General features: G+C 40.7%; 1 protein-coding gene across 2 annotated transcripts in view; it reads right to left on the bottom strand.

The window, feature by feature from the left end:
- HELZ (helicase with zinc finger) overlaps positions 1–12,472 on the bottom strand; it is a gene marked incomplete at both ends in the record, with an annotated part of 133,403 nt that extends 120,931 nt beyond the window's left edge. For both annotated transcript variants that reach the window (XM_080712452.1, XM_080712453.1), the window contains 2 exons: positions 9,920–9,956; positions 12,263–12,472. In XM_080712452.1, the coding sequence (XP_080568578.1) occupies positions 9,920–9,956; positions 12,263–12,472 (247 nt within the window). The remainder of the gene's footprint in view (positions 1–9,919; positions 9,957–12,262) is intronic.
- Between the last annotated feature and the right edge of the window lie 4,989 nt (positions 12,473–17,461).

The following is a 17,461-nucleotide window of genomic DNA, read 5'->3' as shown; positions in this document are numbered from 1 at the left end:
CTACTCACAAAAAAAAGAATTAACTATTAAAATGCAATTCCCTTTGCTTGTAAAGAATTGCCTGCAATGAGAAAGGTAATTTTCTAAAGTACAGGAGAGATTGAATGTTACTCTGCTATTTTCAGTAACATGACCATATTGTTATTTCTTTTATCAAACCCTTAGCTATTTCTAAAGTCTTTTATTGAAGAGCTTAGTCTAAATCAAGGCATATTTCTAAAACTCCTCAAAAGAAAAAATTTTAATTACTAGAACTACTAAATCCTTTAGTTATTAATAAATTGAAATCTTCCACTGCTTAGCATTACACTCTCAGGACAACACTCACAGAACCAAAAATTAAATTTCTCCCTAAATATCAGTCATCTGATTTTTGACAATAAACTCAGACACATGTCTACACTGAGGCAACAGTATATAAAAAGACTCCAAAGAATGGAAGGCCTAAATCAAGTTATTAACTGGAGGTTCAAATGGCCATTCATTACAAGTATGAAAAAATATAACAAACCAAGGAATAAAGTGACAAAGATATCACCAAGTGTCCTTGGGGCTGATTTGTGACAGGATTCTTTTCCACCAGAACCCTTTCCCTTACCGTCTCCTTTATTCTAACTGTAATAAATAGATGCTTTTGGATGGGTGGACTACAGTTTTTGCAGCATTTGATGCCCTCCTTACCAAGGTCTTTTGTAGATAAAATGTTTCCTTTATAAAGTGCATATGGGAAATGAAGAGCCCTAGTACTAATTCAAAATTAGGTACCACCTGGACCTCTTCTTCCCCTGTGTGTGTGGGATGGGGTACTGGGGACTGAACTCAGGGACATTCTTCCTCTGAACTATACCCCAGCCCTACTTTATTTTTCACTTTGAAACAGGGTCTCATTAAGTTGTGGAGGACCTAAGTTGCTGCAGCTGGCTACAAACCTACAATCCTCCTCTCTCACAGCCTCCCTGGTACAGGATTAGAGGCATTCACCATGCCACGTTCCTCTAAATATCTCATCTACAGCTTTAAATACTATATGTTTAGTTTTTTAAATCCCTGTTGCCTTCCTTTCAATATTTTGTCTTTTTAATCTGGTCACAAAATTTATTTTCTTTTTTTTCTTTTTTTCTTTTGGCACTGTAGATTTAATCTAGAGGCATTCTACCTGTGACCTATACCCATAGCCCTATCTTACTTTTATTTTGAAACCAGGTCTCACTCCTTACTGAGGCCTCCTGTCTCAGCCTCCCAAGTACTGAGATGACTGGCATGCGCCACCACGCCTGGCTGGTCACACAACTCTGCAGGCTTTTTCTGACAATGCCCTCGGGCATCCCGCAAGCTTTAAGTTAAAGTCTTGCTGTTTATTCACAACTGCCCTTCCCTTCACCGGCAATTCACTATGAGGACTCCTGGGCGCCTGCCTTCTGCATGTTTTCCTTCTTCAGCAACAGATCCTTCTTTCTGCTTTATTCTCAGTGTTCTAGTTTAATGTCAGCACTAATTCTTTTAGTGTCTCTCAATTTCCTCATTATATAAAATACAGAGTAAAAAACTGATACACAAAGCATAAAAACAAACCTGAAACACTGCTTCCCAGAAAACCATAAAAGGGTTTTACTTTATCTATGTGCTTGAATAAACTTTTTTTTTTAAGTACTAGGGAATGAACCCAGGAGCATTCTACCTCTGAGCTACACCCCAGCCCTATACCACCATTCACAGCTTGAATAAACCTTTTACTTATGGCATTCTTCAAGTGATATTTGTACCAGGCATGGTGTCACATGCCTGTAATTCCAATATTTGGGATCCTCAAAAGACAGGAACATCACAAGTACCCAGCCAGCCTCAGCAACTATGCAACTTGGTGAGACCCTGTTTCAAAATAAAAAACAATAAAATAGGTGCCGGACATGGTGGCGCACACTTGTAATCCCAGCATTTGGGAGGCTGAGACAAGAGGACAGCTACTTAGTGAGGCCCTTTGCAACTCAGTAAGACCCTGTTTCAAAATAAAGAACAGAAATAGGGCTGGGAATATCGCTCAGAGGTAGAACACCACCACCCCCGTTCTACCCCCACTACTACAAAAAAATAAAATAAAATAAAATAAAAAGCCAGGCATGGTGGCGAACACTTGTAATCCCCGTGCTTGGGAGACTGAGACAGAAGGATCACACAGGTTCAAAGCCAGTCTCAGCTACTTAATGAGGCTCTCAGCAACTTAGTAAGACCCTGTTTCTAAATAAAATATAAAATAGGTCTGGGAGTATAGCCCAGAGGTAGAAATCCTCTGGGTTCCACCCCTAGTACCACCAATAAATAAATAAAATAAAATAAAATAAAATAAGCCTGGGTGAATAACTCAGAGGTAGAACTTCCCTGAGTTCCATCCCTAGTCCCTACCACAACAAAAAAAAGTGGTATTTGCATAGAGCCGGGCGTGGTGGCACACACTTGTAATCCCTGCGCTTGGGAGGCTGAGACAGGAGGATCGCACGGGTTTGAAGCCAGCCTCAGCTACTTAGGGAGGCTTTCAGCAACTTAGTGAGACCCTGTTTTCAAATAAAATATTTTAAAAAAGGTCTGGGAGTATAGCCTTGGAGGTAGAAAGCTTCTGGGTTCCACCCCCAGTACCACCAAAAAAAAAAAAAGTGGTATTTGCAAAACTTGCAAATGGTATGTATGAGAAAAAGATTTTATGCTTAGGGTGCCTTTAAAAACCTCCTCATTAAGAATCCTAACTTCAAGCCTGACACGGTTGCACACAGTTGTAATCCCAATACTTGGGAGACTAAGACAGTAAGAGTACAGATTTAAAGCCAGCCTCAGCAACCTAGGGAGGCTCTCAGCAACTTGGTGAGACCCTGTTTCCAAATAAAAAATAAAATGGGCTGGGAAGTATAGCTTGGAGGCAGAAAGTCTCTAGGTTCAATTCCAAGCACGTGCAAGTGTGCGCACCCTGAAACCCTAACTTCAGAGGTACATTTACTATATAGTTACAGAAAAGTGAACCTCCAGTAACTTGTTTGGTAACTTAAGATTTTACTATAGAAAAAGAACTGCTTAGCTGGGCATGGTGATGCACGCTTGTAATCCTAGCATTTGGGAGGCTAAAACAGGAAGATTGCGGTTCGAGGACAGCCTCAGCTACTTAGTGAGGCCCTTTGGAACTCAGAGAGACCCTGTTTAAAAATAAAGAACAAAAAATAGGGCAGGGGGTGTAGCTTGGAGGTCGAATGCCCCTGGGTTCCATCCCCAGTACCACAAAAAGAAAGAAAAAGATCTATTTAACTGTATTTTCCAATCTTAAAACTCCTCTGTTGCCTCCTCAATTTCAGAAGGCAGCATTTTGTCACCTCCCTGTTCTGAGCCCCCAAGGGAAATACTGATTGCAGAAAAAGATTTCCAAATCCTCTGCTTATACTCCCTTCCTTCACTATTTCCATGGTTAATTTGCTTGTATTTTCCCCACTAATTTGCTTACTGAGAAAAAAAGACATTTTACTACTTTTATGAATATTTTCTTTACCTTATGAAAGAAAGCTCTATTCTTTGTTTTCACTTTTGTGGTAGTTGGGATCAACCCCAGACCCTTCCATCTATTGGCAAGGGCAGGAGCTGTTTTCAAGTGCTCATAATCATCTTTAATTTCATATCCCCCTTTATCACAATATTTACTGAGATTTTATAAAGCAAGGTATTATTTATTTTAAATTGCCTTCATGCATAAATACAACTCCAGTTAAGCCAACCACAGTGGTACATGCCTATAATCCCAATAATTGGGAGATAAGGCTGGAGGACTGCAGGTTAGAGGCCAGTCTCAACAATTTAGCAAGACCCTGTTTCAAAATTAAAAATAAAAAGGGCTAATGTATGACTCAATAGTAGAACATTCCTGGATTCAATCCCAAGCATCATAAAAAAATTTAAAAGATGTCATTCTTTAGATAGATAGATAGATAGATAGATAATTTGGTGGCAGTGGTGGTTTTATTTGGTGGCAGTTGGGGGGGGGGGTCCTTAAATTCCTGTTGGTAAATAAAACTTGAGTGGCTCCCAAGGGCATTTCAGTGTGAATGAAAACACTCATCTCAAAAGGTCACATAATGCATGATTCCACTGATAAAATATTAAAACATTCAAAAAACAAAAGTAGCCATTACAAATGGTCTTTTTTTTTTCTTTCTTTTTTTTTTGTGTGGTACTAAAGGTGGAATCCAGGGGCTTTTCTACCTCCGGGCTATACTCCCAGACCTATTTTATATTTTATTTGGAAAGAGGGTCTCACTAAGTTGCTGAGAGCCTCACTAAGTAGCTGAGACTGGCTTTGAACCCGTGCGATCCTCCTGTCTCAGCCTCCCAAGCACGGGGATTACAAGTGTGTGCCACCACGCCGGGCAACAAGTGGTCATTTTTAATTAGTACAGAAGTATGTAGATAAAGTTGATTATTTGAAATAGATATTTGGGGATATTGGCAAAGATGATTCACATAGTTGTAGAGTTTTGATATTATATGTAGTTTTTTCAACTTTAGTGATGTTATTTTTGTGTAAGGTAAGTGCTATATGGTTAGTCAGAAATAAAACCAGACCGAATCTTAGTCCCTGTGGTTGTGCCCACTTGTAATCCCAGTACTTGCGAGGCTGAGATGAGGATCACAAGTTCAAGTACAGCCTCAGCAAGTAGTAAGACTCATCAACCTAACGAGACCCTGCTTCAAAAATAAAAATAAAATAGGGCTGGGGTGTAGATCGGAGGTAGACTGACCCCGAGTTTGATCTCCAGCACCAAAAAACAAAAATAAACTTTTCTGAGAATAAAGTTAAAGATTCTACTTTCTCTCCCAGGGAGACTGTAGAAGGTTCATTCACCTATCAGTATCCCTATTAGCCTCTTAACAGGGATTACTGTTAATCATTTACCTCACAGGCCAAGTATGATTACAATAAACTCGTAATGATGAGTTCTTAAATTGACAAAACTCTCAGCTAGGGCTTAAAAACAGCCTGATTTTTATTAAGTTTCACCCATTCATTATATGTAGCACAATACTCGAATTGGTAAGATTGTTTTCTTCTTATTTTACTTTATCCATTTATTTCTTTCATTTTGCTAATGCAAAAAAATGTAAGCTTCCTATGTAGCAGATATTTAAGAGGCCAAAAAAAAAAAAAAATACTATTTCATGCAAGTTTTCCCATTATGTTTTCTGTTCAGATAATAAAAACTGATATAACCACCTCAATTAACCAGTCATCACTGACTGGCAACCTTGGCTATCCAGAACCCAGCACTGAACTCAGAAGTAAAATTCATGACCTCAGCCCACATACTTTATGTTCTAGATGTCCTTAAATCCTCGCTCAGAATCTTCTTTTTTAAATTGAAACATAGCTGGGTGTGGTGGCGCACACTTGTAATCCCAGTGCTTGGGAGGCTAAGACAGGAGGATCTGGGTTTGCAGCCAGCCTCAGCTACTTAGTGAGGCCTTTTGCAACTCAGTGAGACCCTGTTTCAAGATAAAGAATAAAGCTGGGCGTGGTGGCGCACGCTTGTAATCCCCGAGCTTGGGAGGCTGAGACAGGAGGGTCACACGGGTTCGAAACCAGCCTCAGCTACTTAGTGAGGCTTTCAGCAACTCAGTGAGACCCTGTTTCCAAATAAAATATTTTTTAAAAAAGGGTCTGGGAATATAGCCTGGAGGTAGAAAGCCTCTGGGTTCCACCCCCAGTACCACCAAAAATAATAATAATAAATAAAAAAATAAAAATGTATAAAATTGGTCTGGGAGTGTAGCCTGGAAGTAGAAGGGCTTCCAGGAACCCCAGTACCACCAAAAAAAAAAATAAATAAATCAATAAAATAAAATAAAGAATAAAAAATCATGCTGGAGGTTAAAAAAATAAATAAATAAATCAATAAAATAAAATAAAGAATAAAAAATCATGCTGGAGGTTTAGCTTGGAGATAAAATGCCCTTGGGTTCAACTCCCAGCACCACAAATAAATAAACAAACAAACAAACTGAAACATAAAATTTGTACATCTCTAATGGGTTATCAGGGTCTATGTAATCTTACTGACATAGAATTTCAACTTCAAAACTGTATGACTTTTATTAGTTCCTGGTTTAAACAAATCAGCCTGGGGGACAACCAGGTAAAACTGAACATGGAATGTGTTTTAGATAATATTAGAGAATATTGTCAATTTTATTAGGTCAACAATATTGTAGCTATGCAGTACTGGCCTTAATTTTTAGAGATATATACTAAAGTATTTAGGGGTAAATGTCATGTTTATCATTACTTTTAAATATTTAAGGAAACAATGAAGTAATTATGGGCAAACCATTAATTGTTCAATCTCAGTTTTGAGAATATGCATGTTTATTATACTATTTCATCTGCTTTCTTGTATATTTTCCATAAACCAAGATGGCAAGTCTAATTTCCTAATCCACCACAGGGCAGAAGCAGAAAGAGAAGGGGAGGAGGCTAAATTAGATGTGGCATGCTAAAAGTTGCAAGGAATGCAAACTGATAACCCTACAACAAGATAACAAACATCCAGACAGCACTGTATGTAAAATGCTTCAAGCACAATGTCAATGGTCGGAGCACTTAAGAGAGCCATCCAGGGCCATCCCTGGAAACATCTAGGCCTAACAAAGCAGTATAATAATTAACAAGAACCAAGATTCTGTCTTACTTTTATTACTGACTGACTAACTATATAGCACTTGATCTTACACAAAAGTAACATCACTAACATTGAAAAGAAAAAACTACACATAATACCAGAACTCTTCAACTATGTGAATCATGTTGGCCAATATTCCCAAATATCTATTTCAAATTATCAACTTTATCTACATACTCCTGTACTAATTAAAAATGGCCACTTTCTAAGTTCTTATCATATTTTCATGAACAAAGAGTGCATAAAATACAACTACAGTGAAAGCTAACCGATTTCACTTTTACACCCAAGCACTGCAGTGAGCACCACTCTGTATACAATTCTTTCCTTCTTTCCGATTATTTACTTGGGACAGCATCCCAGAAATGACATTAGTGGGTCAGAGGGTCTGACTGCATTACCACCAGGCTGCATTCCACCACAAACTCCACTGACACCACAGAGCAGACCCGTGTCTTGACAACTTCATCTTAGAGCTGGCTAAACTTCTATGTAGGCGAGCCATTTGTTGTAAAATAATACCTAACTCTCAAATGCTCTGAAAGAAAACTAACAGGAAAACATGACGCTTTCCCACATGCTCCTTTCACCAACAGTTTTCACTTTTCCATGACTTTTCACAAGTAGTTAACCTTCTTGGGAGTTTTGTTTGCACATCTCTAAAATGAGAAGTCTGTATCAACCTCACTAGTAGGAAGGTGACAATGAAAGGAGGGACTATCATTTCTCATACATGAGACTGCAACATTTCAAGGCTGCTAAGTTTCAGTGTTAGTGAAATTACATGAGCGGTCTCGTTTATTGCTGAAGGTGTGGATATTTAAAATTCATCTTGACAGTTCCTATAAAACTTTTAAGTATATATTTGGCTTAACCCAGCTACAGGATACTTTATAATGACAAACCAAAAAACTGGAACCACCTAAAAATTCACCAAAATTGGAAAAGAGTTGAAAAAAATTCAGCATATCCATACCAGGAAAGCTTTGACCGTTTTGTTTATCCTGTATTCTAGGGATTAAACACAAAGCCCTTGTACACTCTAGACAAATTCTCTACCACTGAGCTTCACTCCAAACCCCACACTAGGGAATATTAAGCAAGAACCAGGGCAAGATATATGCCAGGTGCAGTGGTGCACACCTATAATCCCAGTACTTGAGAGGATGAGACAGGAGGATCCTAAGTTTGAGGACAGCCTTAGCAACTTAGCAAAACCCTGTTTCAAAATAAAAAATCAAGAAAATAGGGCTGGGGTTAAGCTCAGAGGTAGACTGCCTCTTGGTTCTACCTCCAGTACCAAAAAAAAAAAAAAAAAAAAAACCATAGATAGATGATAGATAGATAGATAGATATAGATACATACACACATATATATACACATATATAAATACACACACACACACACACACACATATCCATGATGTATCTGTATGTAAGCAAGCAAGGCACTTTGTGATGATTTTTGAAGCAGAGTTTTGCTAGATTGCTGAGGCTGTCCTCGAACCTGAAATCCTCCTTTCTCAGCATTCCAAGTACTGCTGTTCCTGCGCCACCATGCCTAGACTTACTGATTTTTTTGTTTTGTTTTGTTTGGCATTACTGGGGATGGAACTCAAGGGCATTCTACCTCCAAGCTACACCCCTAGCCCTATTTTTTTTATCATTATTATTATTATTATTTATTTTGAGACAAGGTCTCAAATTGAGGGAATCAGAATTATAATTCTTTATTTTGAAAGGCCCTTTGAGTTGCAAAGTAGCTGAGGCTGATAGCAATCCCAGATCCTCCTGTCTCAGCCTCCCAAATGCTGGGATTATAACAGGTGCCACATGCCCGGCTCTTATTGGTATTTTTTAATGTCCAAAGATATCAGAGATTTTTTTAAAGATTGTACTAGACATCTTTAATTCTAACTTAACACCCAAACCATTACAATTCCATGAAGTCAGAAAGAAGTCACTGATCTTTAGTGAATGGCTGAATTATGTCCAATATGTCACAAACGTATATAATATAGTTTTGAAAGGTTTACAATAAAATACTTAGTATTTCTTAATATGTTGCCACAAAGGAGGAAAAAAATTAACTTATGTTAAACACCTCTGCCCCTGCCCCCAATTCTGACTAGATAAAACATTCTATTATCCAAGTCACTGGGCTGTACAAAAACATCCAGGACGGGAGTGTGAGAATGCCCGCTGGACGCCGCTCCCGCCCGCGCCGAGACGCGCTTGAGTGAGATGGCAGCAGAGAGCGCAGGATTGTACACTGAGAGCTCCCACGGAGCCTACCAGTCTCCATTTCCTGACCAAAAGGAAACAGGAGCAAATACTGAAAAGCCTCTAGCCAGTCTCTTCTGAGGAAAGTCTTCTAGTTCTGAAAACATTTTAAGAAGGATAGGTCCTCCTTTCCATGTATCCAAACTTAGCATTTAAACAGTACGTGCTACAGTTCTTTTTTTATTTTTTCCATACCAAAGATTGAACCTAGAGGCATTCTACCTCCAAGCTATACCCCAGCCTTATTTATTTTCTTTCTGTCTTTTCTTCTTTCTTTTGCAGGTCTGGGGATGGAACCCAGGGGCATTCTACCTCCGAGCTACAGCCCCAGCCCGATTTTTATTCTTTATTTTGAAACTGGGTCTCACTGAGTTGCAGAGGACCTCACTAAGTAGCTGAGGCTGTCCGCGAACCGCGATCCTCCGGTCTCAGCCTCCCAAATGCTGGGATTACAAGCGTGCGCCACCACGTCCGGCTTTTTATTCTTTATTTTGAAACAGGGTCTCACTAAGTTGTGAAGGGCCTAAGTAGCTAAGGCTGGGCCTCAAGCCTGCAATCCTCCTGTCTCAGCCTCCCAAGTACTGGGGTTACAAGCGTGCGCCACCACGACCATCATGGGCTACAGTTCTTAAACTTGGGCTTTTACTGACTAGACTACTCACTAAAAATTTAAAAAGACACAAAATCAATAGGGTGGGGGTGGCAGGAATGTCAACACTCATGACTAGTAGCCAGTGTTCAAATGTACATCTGTCATAGCAGTAAAGATATCAACCATTATCAGTCATTGGGTGCCACAGAAAGGTGAGGGTTTCTAATACTGTAATTACTCTTGAAATTAGCAAATGAGAAAAAAAATCAAACCTTAAACATTGCTCAATTTAATAATTCAAAATCTTCAAATCAGAAAAGAGTCCTGTTTTTAAACATACCATGCCTACAATCTTCATCGGCTTGCCCATAGTTTTTCTGCAAAATAAAAGACACAAGATAAAATTAAGTAGTTCAAGGGATGCTTTCAACAAAGGTGTTACCAAAGAGAAGCTCGGTTTTGTTTCAAAGTTGAGCCATAAATATTGCAAATTTAATATTCACAGAAAGGAGAGCTCCCCCTGTGCTCTGAGGACTCCACAATACTACAAATCAACAGGGAGCTCCCCGGTCCACCAACTGCCCCATCTCTCATCTCCACTCCCGCCCTCCTCTTCCGCTGAGGACTGGACTGAACACTAGAGCCAGGATGTCACCCCACTTGCCAGCACCCTCTCTGTCCCTCCCACCTGTTCCCAGATGAACCATGCTGCCCCTTTCCAAAGCCGATCCTACACTGTGTGGACCCGCGCCTACTCCAGGCAGATTCACCTGCACCCATTGCGACACATGCCACCCCTCCAGAGGAGCACTGAGGCTGCTGAGCCGGCCCCACGGGCCTCCCAGGACACTTGGCTCTCTGGCTGCTCTGCTGGACTCTCCCCTTCTCACCTTCTCCCATTGCGGCACCACAGACCGGTTCTCACTTCTCTGTCTCTGGACTCTATTTAGTATAACCCTATCTCAAATATTCATATGAATCTCTCCCTAAGTCCACATTTGCACATCTGACTGCCTGCTCAACATCTCCAGTTGGAGAGCTAAAAGGCATATCAAACTCCACAGGTCCAAATCTGAACTCACAAGACCTACTCCACATCTCCAGCCTTTGCACTTCAGTTGAAGAAAACTCCATTCTTCTAATTGCTTAAAGGGGTAGTTAGAGGGGTATTGCTTAGAGGGTAATTGCTTAGTCAAGGTAGCTAGGTGTGGTGGCACAAGCCTGTAATCCTAGTATTTGAGAGGCTGAGACAGGAAGATCACAGATTGGAGGCCTGCCTCAGAAACTTAGCAAGGCCTTGTTTCAAAATAGAAAGTATAAAGGACTTGAAGTAGCCGGGTGTGGTGGCGCACGCTTATAACTCCGCGCCTGGGAGGCTGAGACAGGTGGATCATGCAGGTTTCAAAGCCAGCTTCCTGCAGGTTCGAAGCTAGCCTCGGCTACTTTGTGAGGCTCTCAGCAACTTAGTGAGACCCTGTTTCCAAATAAATATAAAAAATAGTCTGGGAGTATAGCCTGGAGGTAGATAAGCCCCTGAGTTCCACCATCAGTAACACACACACACACACACACACCAACAAAAAAAGGATTTGGAGTATAGCTCAGAGGGGGAATGCTCCTGGGTTCAACCCCAGTACCACAAAAAATAAGCGTTCAAGGTAAGTGACCATGACAGCTCTCTCTCAATCCCTGCATTCAGTACCTCAGGAAGTTTGTTTCTACTTTAAATTTAAACCAGAAAGAGCCTCTTCTCACTAGTTCCACCGCTACTATTTCTGACTGAGTCATTGCCATCTCTGCCCTGAGATGGGGTGGGGGCTGTTTTTTATTTTTGGCAGTACTGGGGATGGAACCCAAGGACACTCTCCCACTGAGTTATCTCCCTGAGTTATCTCCCTAGCCATTTTTTAGCTTATTTGAAACAGGGCTTTGCTAAGTTGCTGAGGGTGGCCTCAAATCTGCAATCCTCCTGCCTCAGCAGGAGTACTAGGGTTAAAATTGTGGTCACCATGCCCATCTGCTCTAGGTCATTCCAATAATCTCCAGACTAGTCTCCTTACATTTACTCTTATTCTTTATTACAATATTTTCAACACAAGTCACGTGGCTCCTGTGAATCAGATCATGCCACCTCTCTGCTCAGCACCCGCAGATCCCCACCTCACAGAGAACAAGCACCACCGTCCTCAATGGCTCCCAAGGCCTGGCGGCTCTGCCCTCTTCCTCTCCCCTCCCACCCCACCTCCTTCTCACGTTCAACAAGGCCTGCCCTGAGCACTCCATTTAAGACTGCAGCTCCACCTCCAGCCCTGGTACTCTGAGCCCCAGGCCATCCTCCTTCCTTCACACAGCTGATCTAGTATGTGTACTTATATAACAGTGACTGTTTCTTGTCTGTTCCCTACTGGAAATGGTACCATAAAGAAGGAATCTTTCTCTTTCATCAATATTTTGCCATGTTCCTAGAAGAGAACTGAGTCCATAGATATTTATGAACTCAACAAATATTTGTTCTGTGAGTAAACAATGCAAAACGGTACAATTTTCCAAGTTGAAATTGCTCAGCAATCAGCTGGCACTTCAGGCCAGAATCACCGGTCTGCAGAGTGCGCAGCCAGAGTCTCACTCACTGAAAAGGACCACTTTTACATGGTTCCACACTGCGGGCCAAGTGTTCACTCACCAGTTGCAAAAATGAGGCAATTCTGTAGAGAAGACTCTCGATTTTGATGCGTTCTATCTCCAAGGGACACGGCCCTGTGAAGTCTGCCATGGAGTACTGGCCGAGAGAAAGGAGGGCCTCTGTGCAGTGCTTGAGGGCCATGTCATAGTCCTGCCTCTTCAGCGACTCACACGCTTCTTCACATGACTTTTCAGCGCTTCTGTCTTCCATGACTCAGGGACGAAAATCCTAAAGGGAGAAAAGGCAGGTAAGACATTTTAAAGAGTTAGTAATTATACATTCTAGGCCCAATCCTATATCAACCAATGTAATTATTCCTCTGAATAGTTTCTTTCAACTAACCTCCTGCTCAAGGTCATGGCTAAGCAGCAGCTATATAGGCTATAAAACCTAAACTCATTTATATATTTTTTTTAATTTTATTTTATTGGTGCACTGTATTCATACATCATAGTGGGATACAAACTTTTGAAGACATACATGCACACATCGCCCAGTCAGCCCCCACCCGATCCCCACCCCATTCTCTCCCCATCCCTCCTTCCCATGCTTGGCTTAGTGGTTGACATCTAGTATTATAGCAATTTATCCAAAATTAAAAATGATAATCTCACATAACAGTTTCATTTGTCTGATACCAAGCGTTTGATGATTTAAAGATAGCATTTCAATATTTCTTTTTGCTTTCTTTCTTACTAGAGCATATTTTTTTTCTGTTTTTTTAGGTGAAACTATCATATATTTATATATTTATTTTTCAGAAAAAAATCTATCCTAATATGGACTATGAATTCTAGATACCCAAAACGATCTTGAAAAAGAACAAAGCTAGCAGATATATATTTTCTGATTTCAAACCATATAAAGCTACAATAATTGAAACAGTGTAGTGCTGTTCTAAAGGCAGATATATAGACCATTGGAGTTAAATACAAGCCTAGAGCTAAATTCTTCCCTATATTGTCAAGTTATTTTTGACAAGGTTTCCACGAACATTTGGTGGTGGAAATAATAATCTTTTAACTAAATATTGTTGAAAAATAATAATTACATGGAAAAGAATAAAATTGGACCTTTACCTAATCCCATATACAAGTATTAACTCAAAATAGATAAAAGACCTAAATATAAATCTTAAGACTATAAACTTTTAGGAGAAAATCTGGGTCATAAAACCTCACAACATTGAAATTGGCAGTGATTTCTTGGATATGATTTCAATGGCACAGGCAACAGAAGAATATACAAACTCCCTAAAAAATAAAAGAAAATATTGTATATCCAAAGACAATGTAAACAGAGTTAAAAGTTACTAATAGAATTGGATAAAATATTTCCAAATGCTATATCTGAAGGTATATTAATATTCCAACTAGAAATCCTAAAAATTAACAACAATAAAGGCAAACAATACAACTTAGAGATAGGTAAAAGACTAACATAAATAATGAATCTCCACAGATAACCAATCTTAGTTGTCTGTTGGATGGAAACTCTTGTTTCTCTGGTTCTGGTGAGTGTTACCTATTTCTTCTTTGTAGTTAATCTCTTTGAGTATTTTCTCTAGCGCTGGTTTTGAAGACATAAATTCCTTCAGTTTCTGTTTGTCATGGAAGCTTCTTATTTCTCCATCTAATTTGATAGAAAGTTTTGCTGGATAGGAAATTTTTGGCTGGAAGTTGTTTTCTTTCAGAGTTTGGAATATGTTACTCCAAGCCCTTCTGGCTCTCATGACTTGGTTTGGGAAGTCTGGAGTGATTCTAATTGGTTTGCCTCTGAATGTCACTTGGCCCTTTGCTTTTGTTGCCTTTAAGATTCTCTGCTTGGCTTCCACATTGGTCATTTTGACAATTATATGGCGTGGGGATCCTCTTCTCCGATCCTGTCTAAAGGGAGTTCTATAAGTTTCCTGGATCTGTGTATCAACCTCTTGCTCTATATTTGGAAAATTTTCTGCTATTACTTCCTTGAAGAGATTGTTGATCCCTTTGGTATCACTTTCTTTTCCCTCCTCTATTCCAATTATTCTTAGGTTAGCTCTCTTAAGATGGGCCCATATTTCTTCAATGTCAGATTCCTGCTGTTGGATATTTTTTTCTAGATTAGAAACTATGCATTCATTTTTGGATTGCTCATCTTCTAAGAGCGAGATTCTGTTCCCCATGTGGTCTAATCGGTTGTTTGTGCTTTGAATTGAGGCCTTTACTTCATTAATTGCATCCTTTATCTCTTTTTGGCTCTCTCTGAGTTCTTTTCGAAGCACCTCTATTATTTCTACAGTTATTTTCCTGATTTGATCTTCTAGAAATCTCTGATTTTCTGTTTTATCAGGTTCTGATGTTGTGGGGTTGTGCACATTCATTACTCCAGTGTTATTCCTCTTTCCCATGATTTCGGAGGTTTGTGCCTTCTCTGGGTTCTTCCCTTGGGTCACTATGGCTTCACTTAAGGTGCTCTGGATCTCGAGTCTGTATTATCTCAGACCCCACTACTCCTTTACTGGGTTGTATCACAGAGTCTCCGACCCAGGGAGTCGATAGAGGCTGCTTTAAACTATGGGGGGTGCCAGGTTGCACGTTCTCCTATGGTGTGATATCTCTGCCACCACCACTCCCTCACTGGGTCAAGTCCCAGGAGGCCCAATACTGCGATTTCTCCTCTGTGGCCCGCAATTTGACTCACTGTTCTTGAGTACGCAGATGTAGCTGTACTGAACTCGGTGAATTCACTGCTGCTGCCGCCGCCAGTGGCAATATGGCGCCTCTGCCACGCCCTCGGCCATGAGGCTGGCGTATTTTTTCTTCTCTGGTTTTGATTTTGACTCTGAATCCCTGCAGCGTGTGCTGAGCTCAGCCACTGGGAGCTTTAAATGCTGTCTGCGCCGAAAGATCCCGCCTGGCTGTTCCGCATCGGCTCACCTCGGCTTGCTATAGCCGTCCGTTAAGTTCGCCGCTGCCGCCGGCAGTATGGCGCTGCTGCCGCGTCCTCGGGCGCGTGTGTCTCCTCTGTGGCCCTGAGCTCTGTTCTCAGTCCGCTTTCTCTCTGGAGCCTGGTGGTTTTTTTTGTTTTTCTGGTGATGGTGTTTTCTGGCTATGAAAGGCGCTCTTTTTGTGGTAATGGAGATTGGTTGTTAGCGGGACTCTTAAGCCCCGCTTTTCTCGGTCGCCATCTTCCCGGAAGTCTCATTTATATTTTATGAAGTCTTTACTAAGATCCAACCAGAGGCCAGGATCATACCAGCAATATATCAAATTTATTAATGAAACATGATTTCAAATATTGCAAAGTACAACAACCTACAGGAGTCTCAGTTTTCTGACAAAGGTGAAGAAATATTTCATATCCAAATCTTCAAATTTCAGTTTTCCAAACTCTGATCTTGCAATTCTATAACCATGATGGCAGAAAATCAAAATCTATACTGCATGGAATTTTTTCCCACCTATTAAGCAATGGGCTAAGATGAAAGTTAGACCTGTCAACTAATTCAGTTCAGCAAACATCTGAGGGCCAGGCCTGTGCTAGCAGCCCTGAATGTGAAGAGGGAACATGAGGTCACTTCTTTCAAGAAACTCAGGTTGTAGCAAAAGAGGCAAAGCAGAAGTGAACCATTGGAGTAAGATCTTTCCATCCACCTGAAGGCAGGAGCTAGCCTCAAAAGGTGAGCAGTTGCCGGGCGTGGTGGCGCACGCTTGTAATCCCCACACTTGGGAGGCTGAGACAGGAGGATCGCACAGGTTCGAAGCCAGCCTCAGCTACTTAGTGAGGCTCTCAGCAACTTAGTGAGACCCTGTTTCCAAATAAAATATAAAATAGGTCTGGGAGAATAGCCCGGAGGTAGAAAAGACCCTGGATTCCACCCCAAGTACCACAAAAAAATAAAAAATAAAAAATAAAAAATAAAGGTGAGCAGTTCACCACACAGATCCCAGGGAGCGCAAGTGCAAGCTTCCCAGAGCAAAGAATCCAAAAGAAACCACTGTGGGGAGAGAACCTACAGTTTGCACCCCAAAAGTGGTGGGGAACAAGCTGTGGAAGACCTCAAACGCTAGGGAAGGGAAGGCTCTGACAGACAGCTGATGGTGCACGATGCAAGGTTTGACATCAAGAAGGAGCCTGTCAAATGTAAGTCCTGTTAAGAACTGGCTGCAACAGGAGGACTGCAGGTTCAAGGCCAGCCTCAGCCATCTGCTGACACCCTAGCAACTTGGCAAGACCATGTTTCCAAGTGAAAAATAAAAAGGACTAAGGATGCAGCTTGGAGGTTTTAAGAACTATAGAATATTTTAGAGCCAGCCATGGTGGTACACACTTGTAATCCCAGTACTTGGTACTTGGGAGGCTGAGAGAGGAGGATCATGGTTCACGGCCAGCCTCAGCTATTTTAGTGAGGCCCTCTGCAACTTAGTGAGACCCTGTTTCAAAATAAAGAATAAAAAATCAGGATGGGGTGTAGCTCGGAGGTAGAATGTCCTTGGGTTCAATCCCCAGCTCCACAAAAAAAAGTACTATATTTTAAGTGCTTACACTTAGCAAATTAATATTTTTAGCACAGAAGTGAAATCCAATTGTGTCCTTAACAGGATAATCCAACAAATATCTAGATGTTACACCCTTGGGTGTTTAAGTGGCCTCTATTTTTGTTTATCTTGGTACTGGGTATTAGATCCAAGGACATTCTACCTCTGAGCTATACCTCCAGCCCTATTTTATTTTTTATTTTGAAACAGGATCTCACTAAGTTGTGAAGGGCCTCACTAAGTTCCTGCAGCTGGCCTCGAACCTGTTATCCTCCTGTCTCAGCCTCCCAAGTACTGGGATTACAAGTGTATGCTACCATGCCAGCAGTGGCCTCTCTTTAAAAGGCCTTGGTTTTTCCCTCAGCAAGCTACACTTCTCAGTCTGGTTTAAGAGAATTTAAATCTTGGAAGCTATAGCTGGTATTTATGCCTCTTATAAAAACATGTGCTGATTTGGGTGAAATTAATGTCAAACAAAACACAAAAACAATGTTTTCTATATTACTACAGTAACTTTTCCCATCACACATGAGAATGGCATTACAACATAGTTACTGTTAAGATACAGTCCAGAGTTGACACCAGCAACAACATCCCTTGAGTCTACCCTCTAAAAGCCAGTAGGACATTCCATCATTTGTAACAACCAAATGTTTCTTTTTTTTTTTTTTTTTTTTTG

The sequence above is a fragment of the Muscardinus avellanarius genome (genome assembly GCF_963383645.1).
Source record: "Muscardinus avellanarius genome assembly, chromosome: 16".
Taxonomy (NCBI): domain Eukaryota; kingdom Metazoa; phylum Chordata; class Mammalia; order Rodentia; family Gliridae; genus Muscardinus; species Muscardinus avellanarius.
Note: the sequence above shows the minus strand (reverse complement) of the source record. Positions and strands in the feature narration are given on the sequence as shown.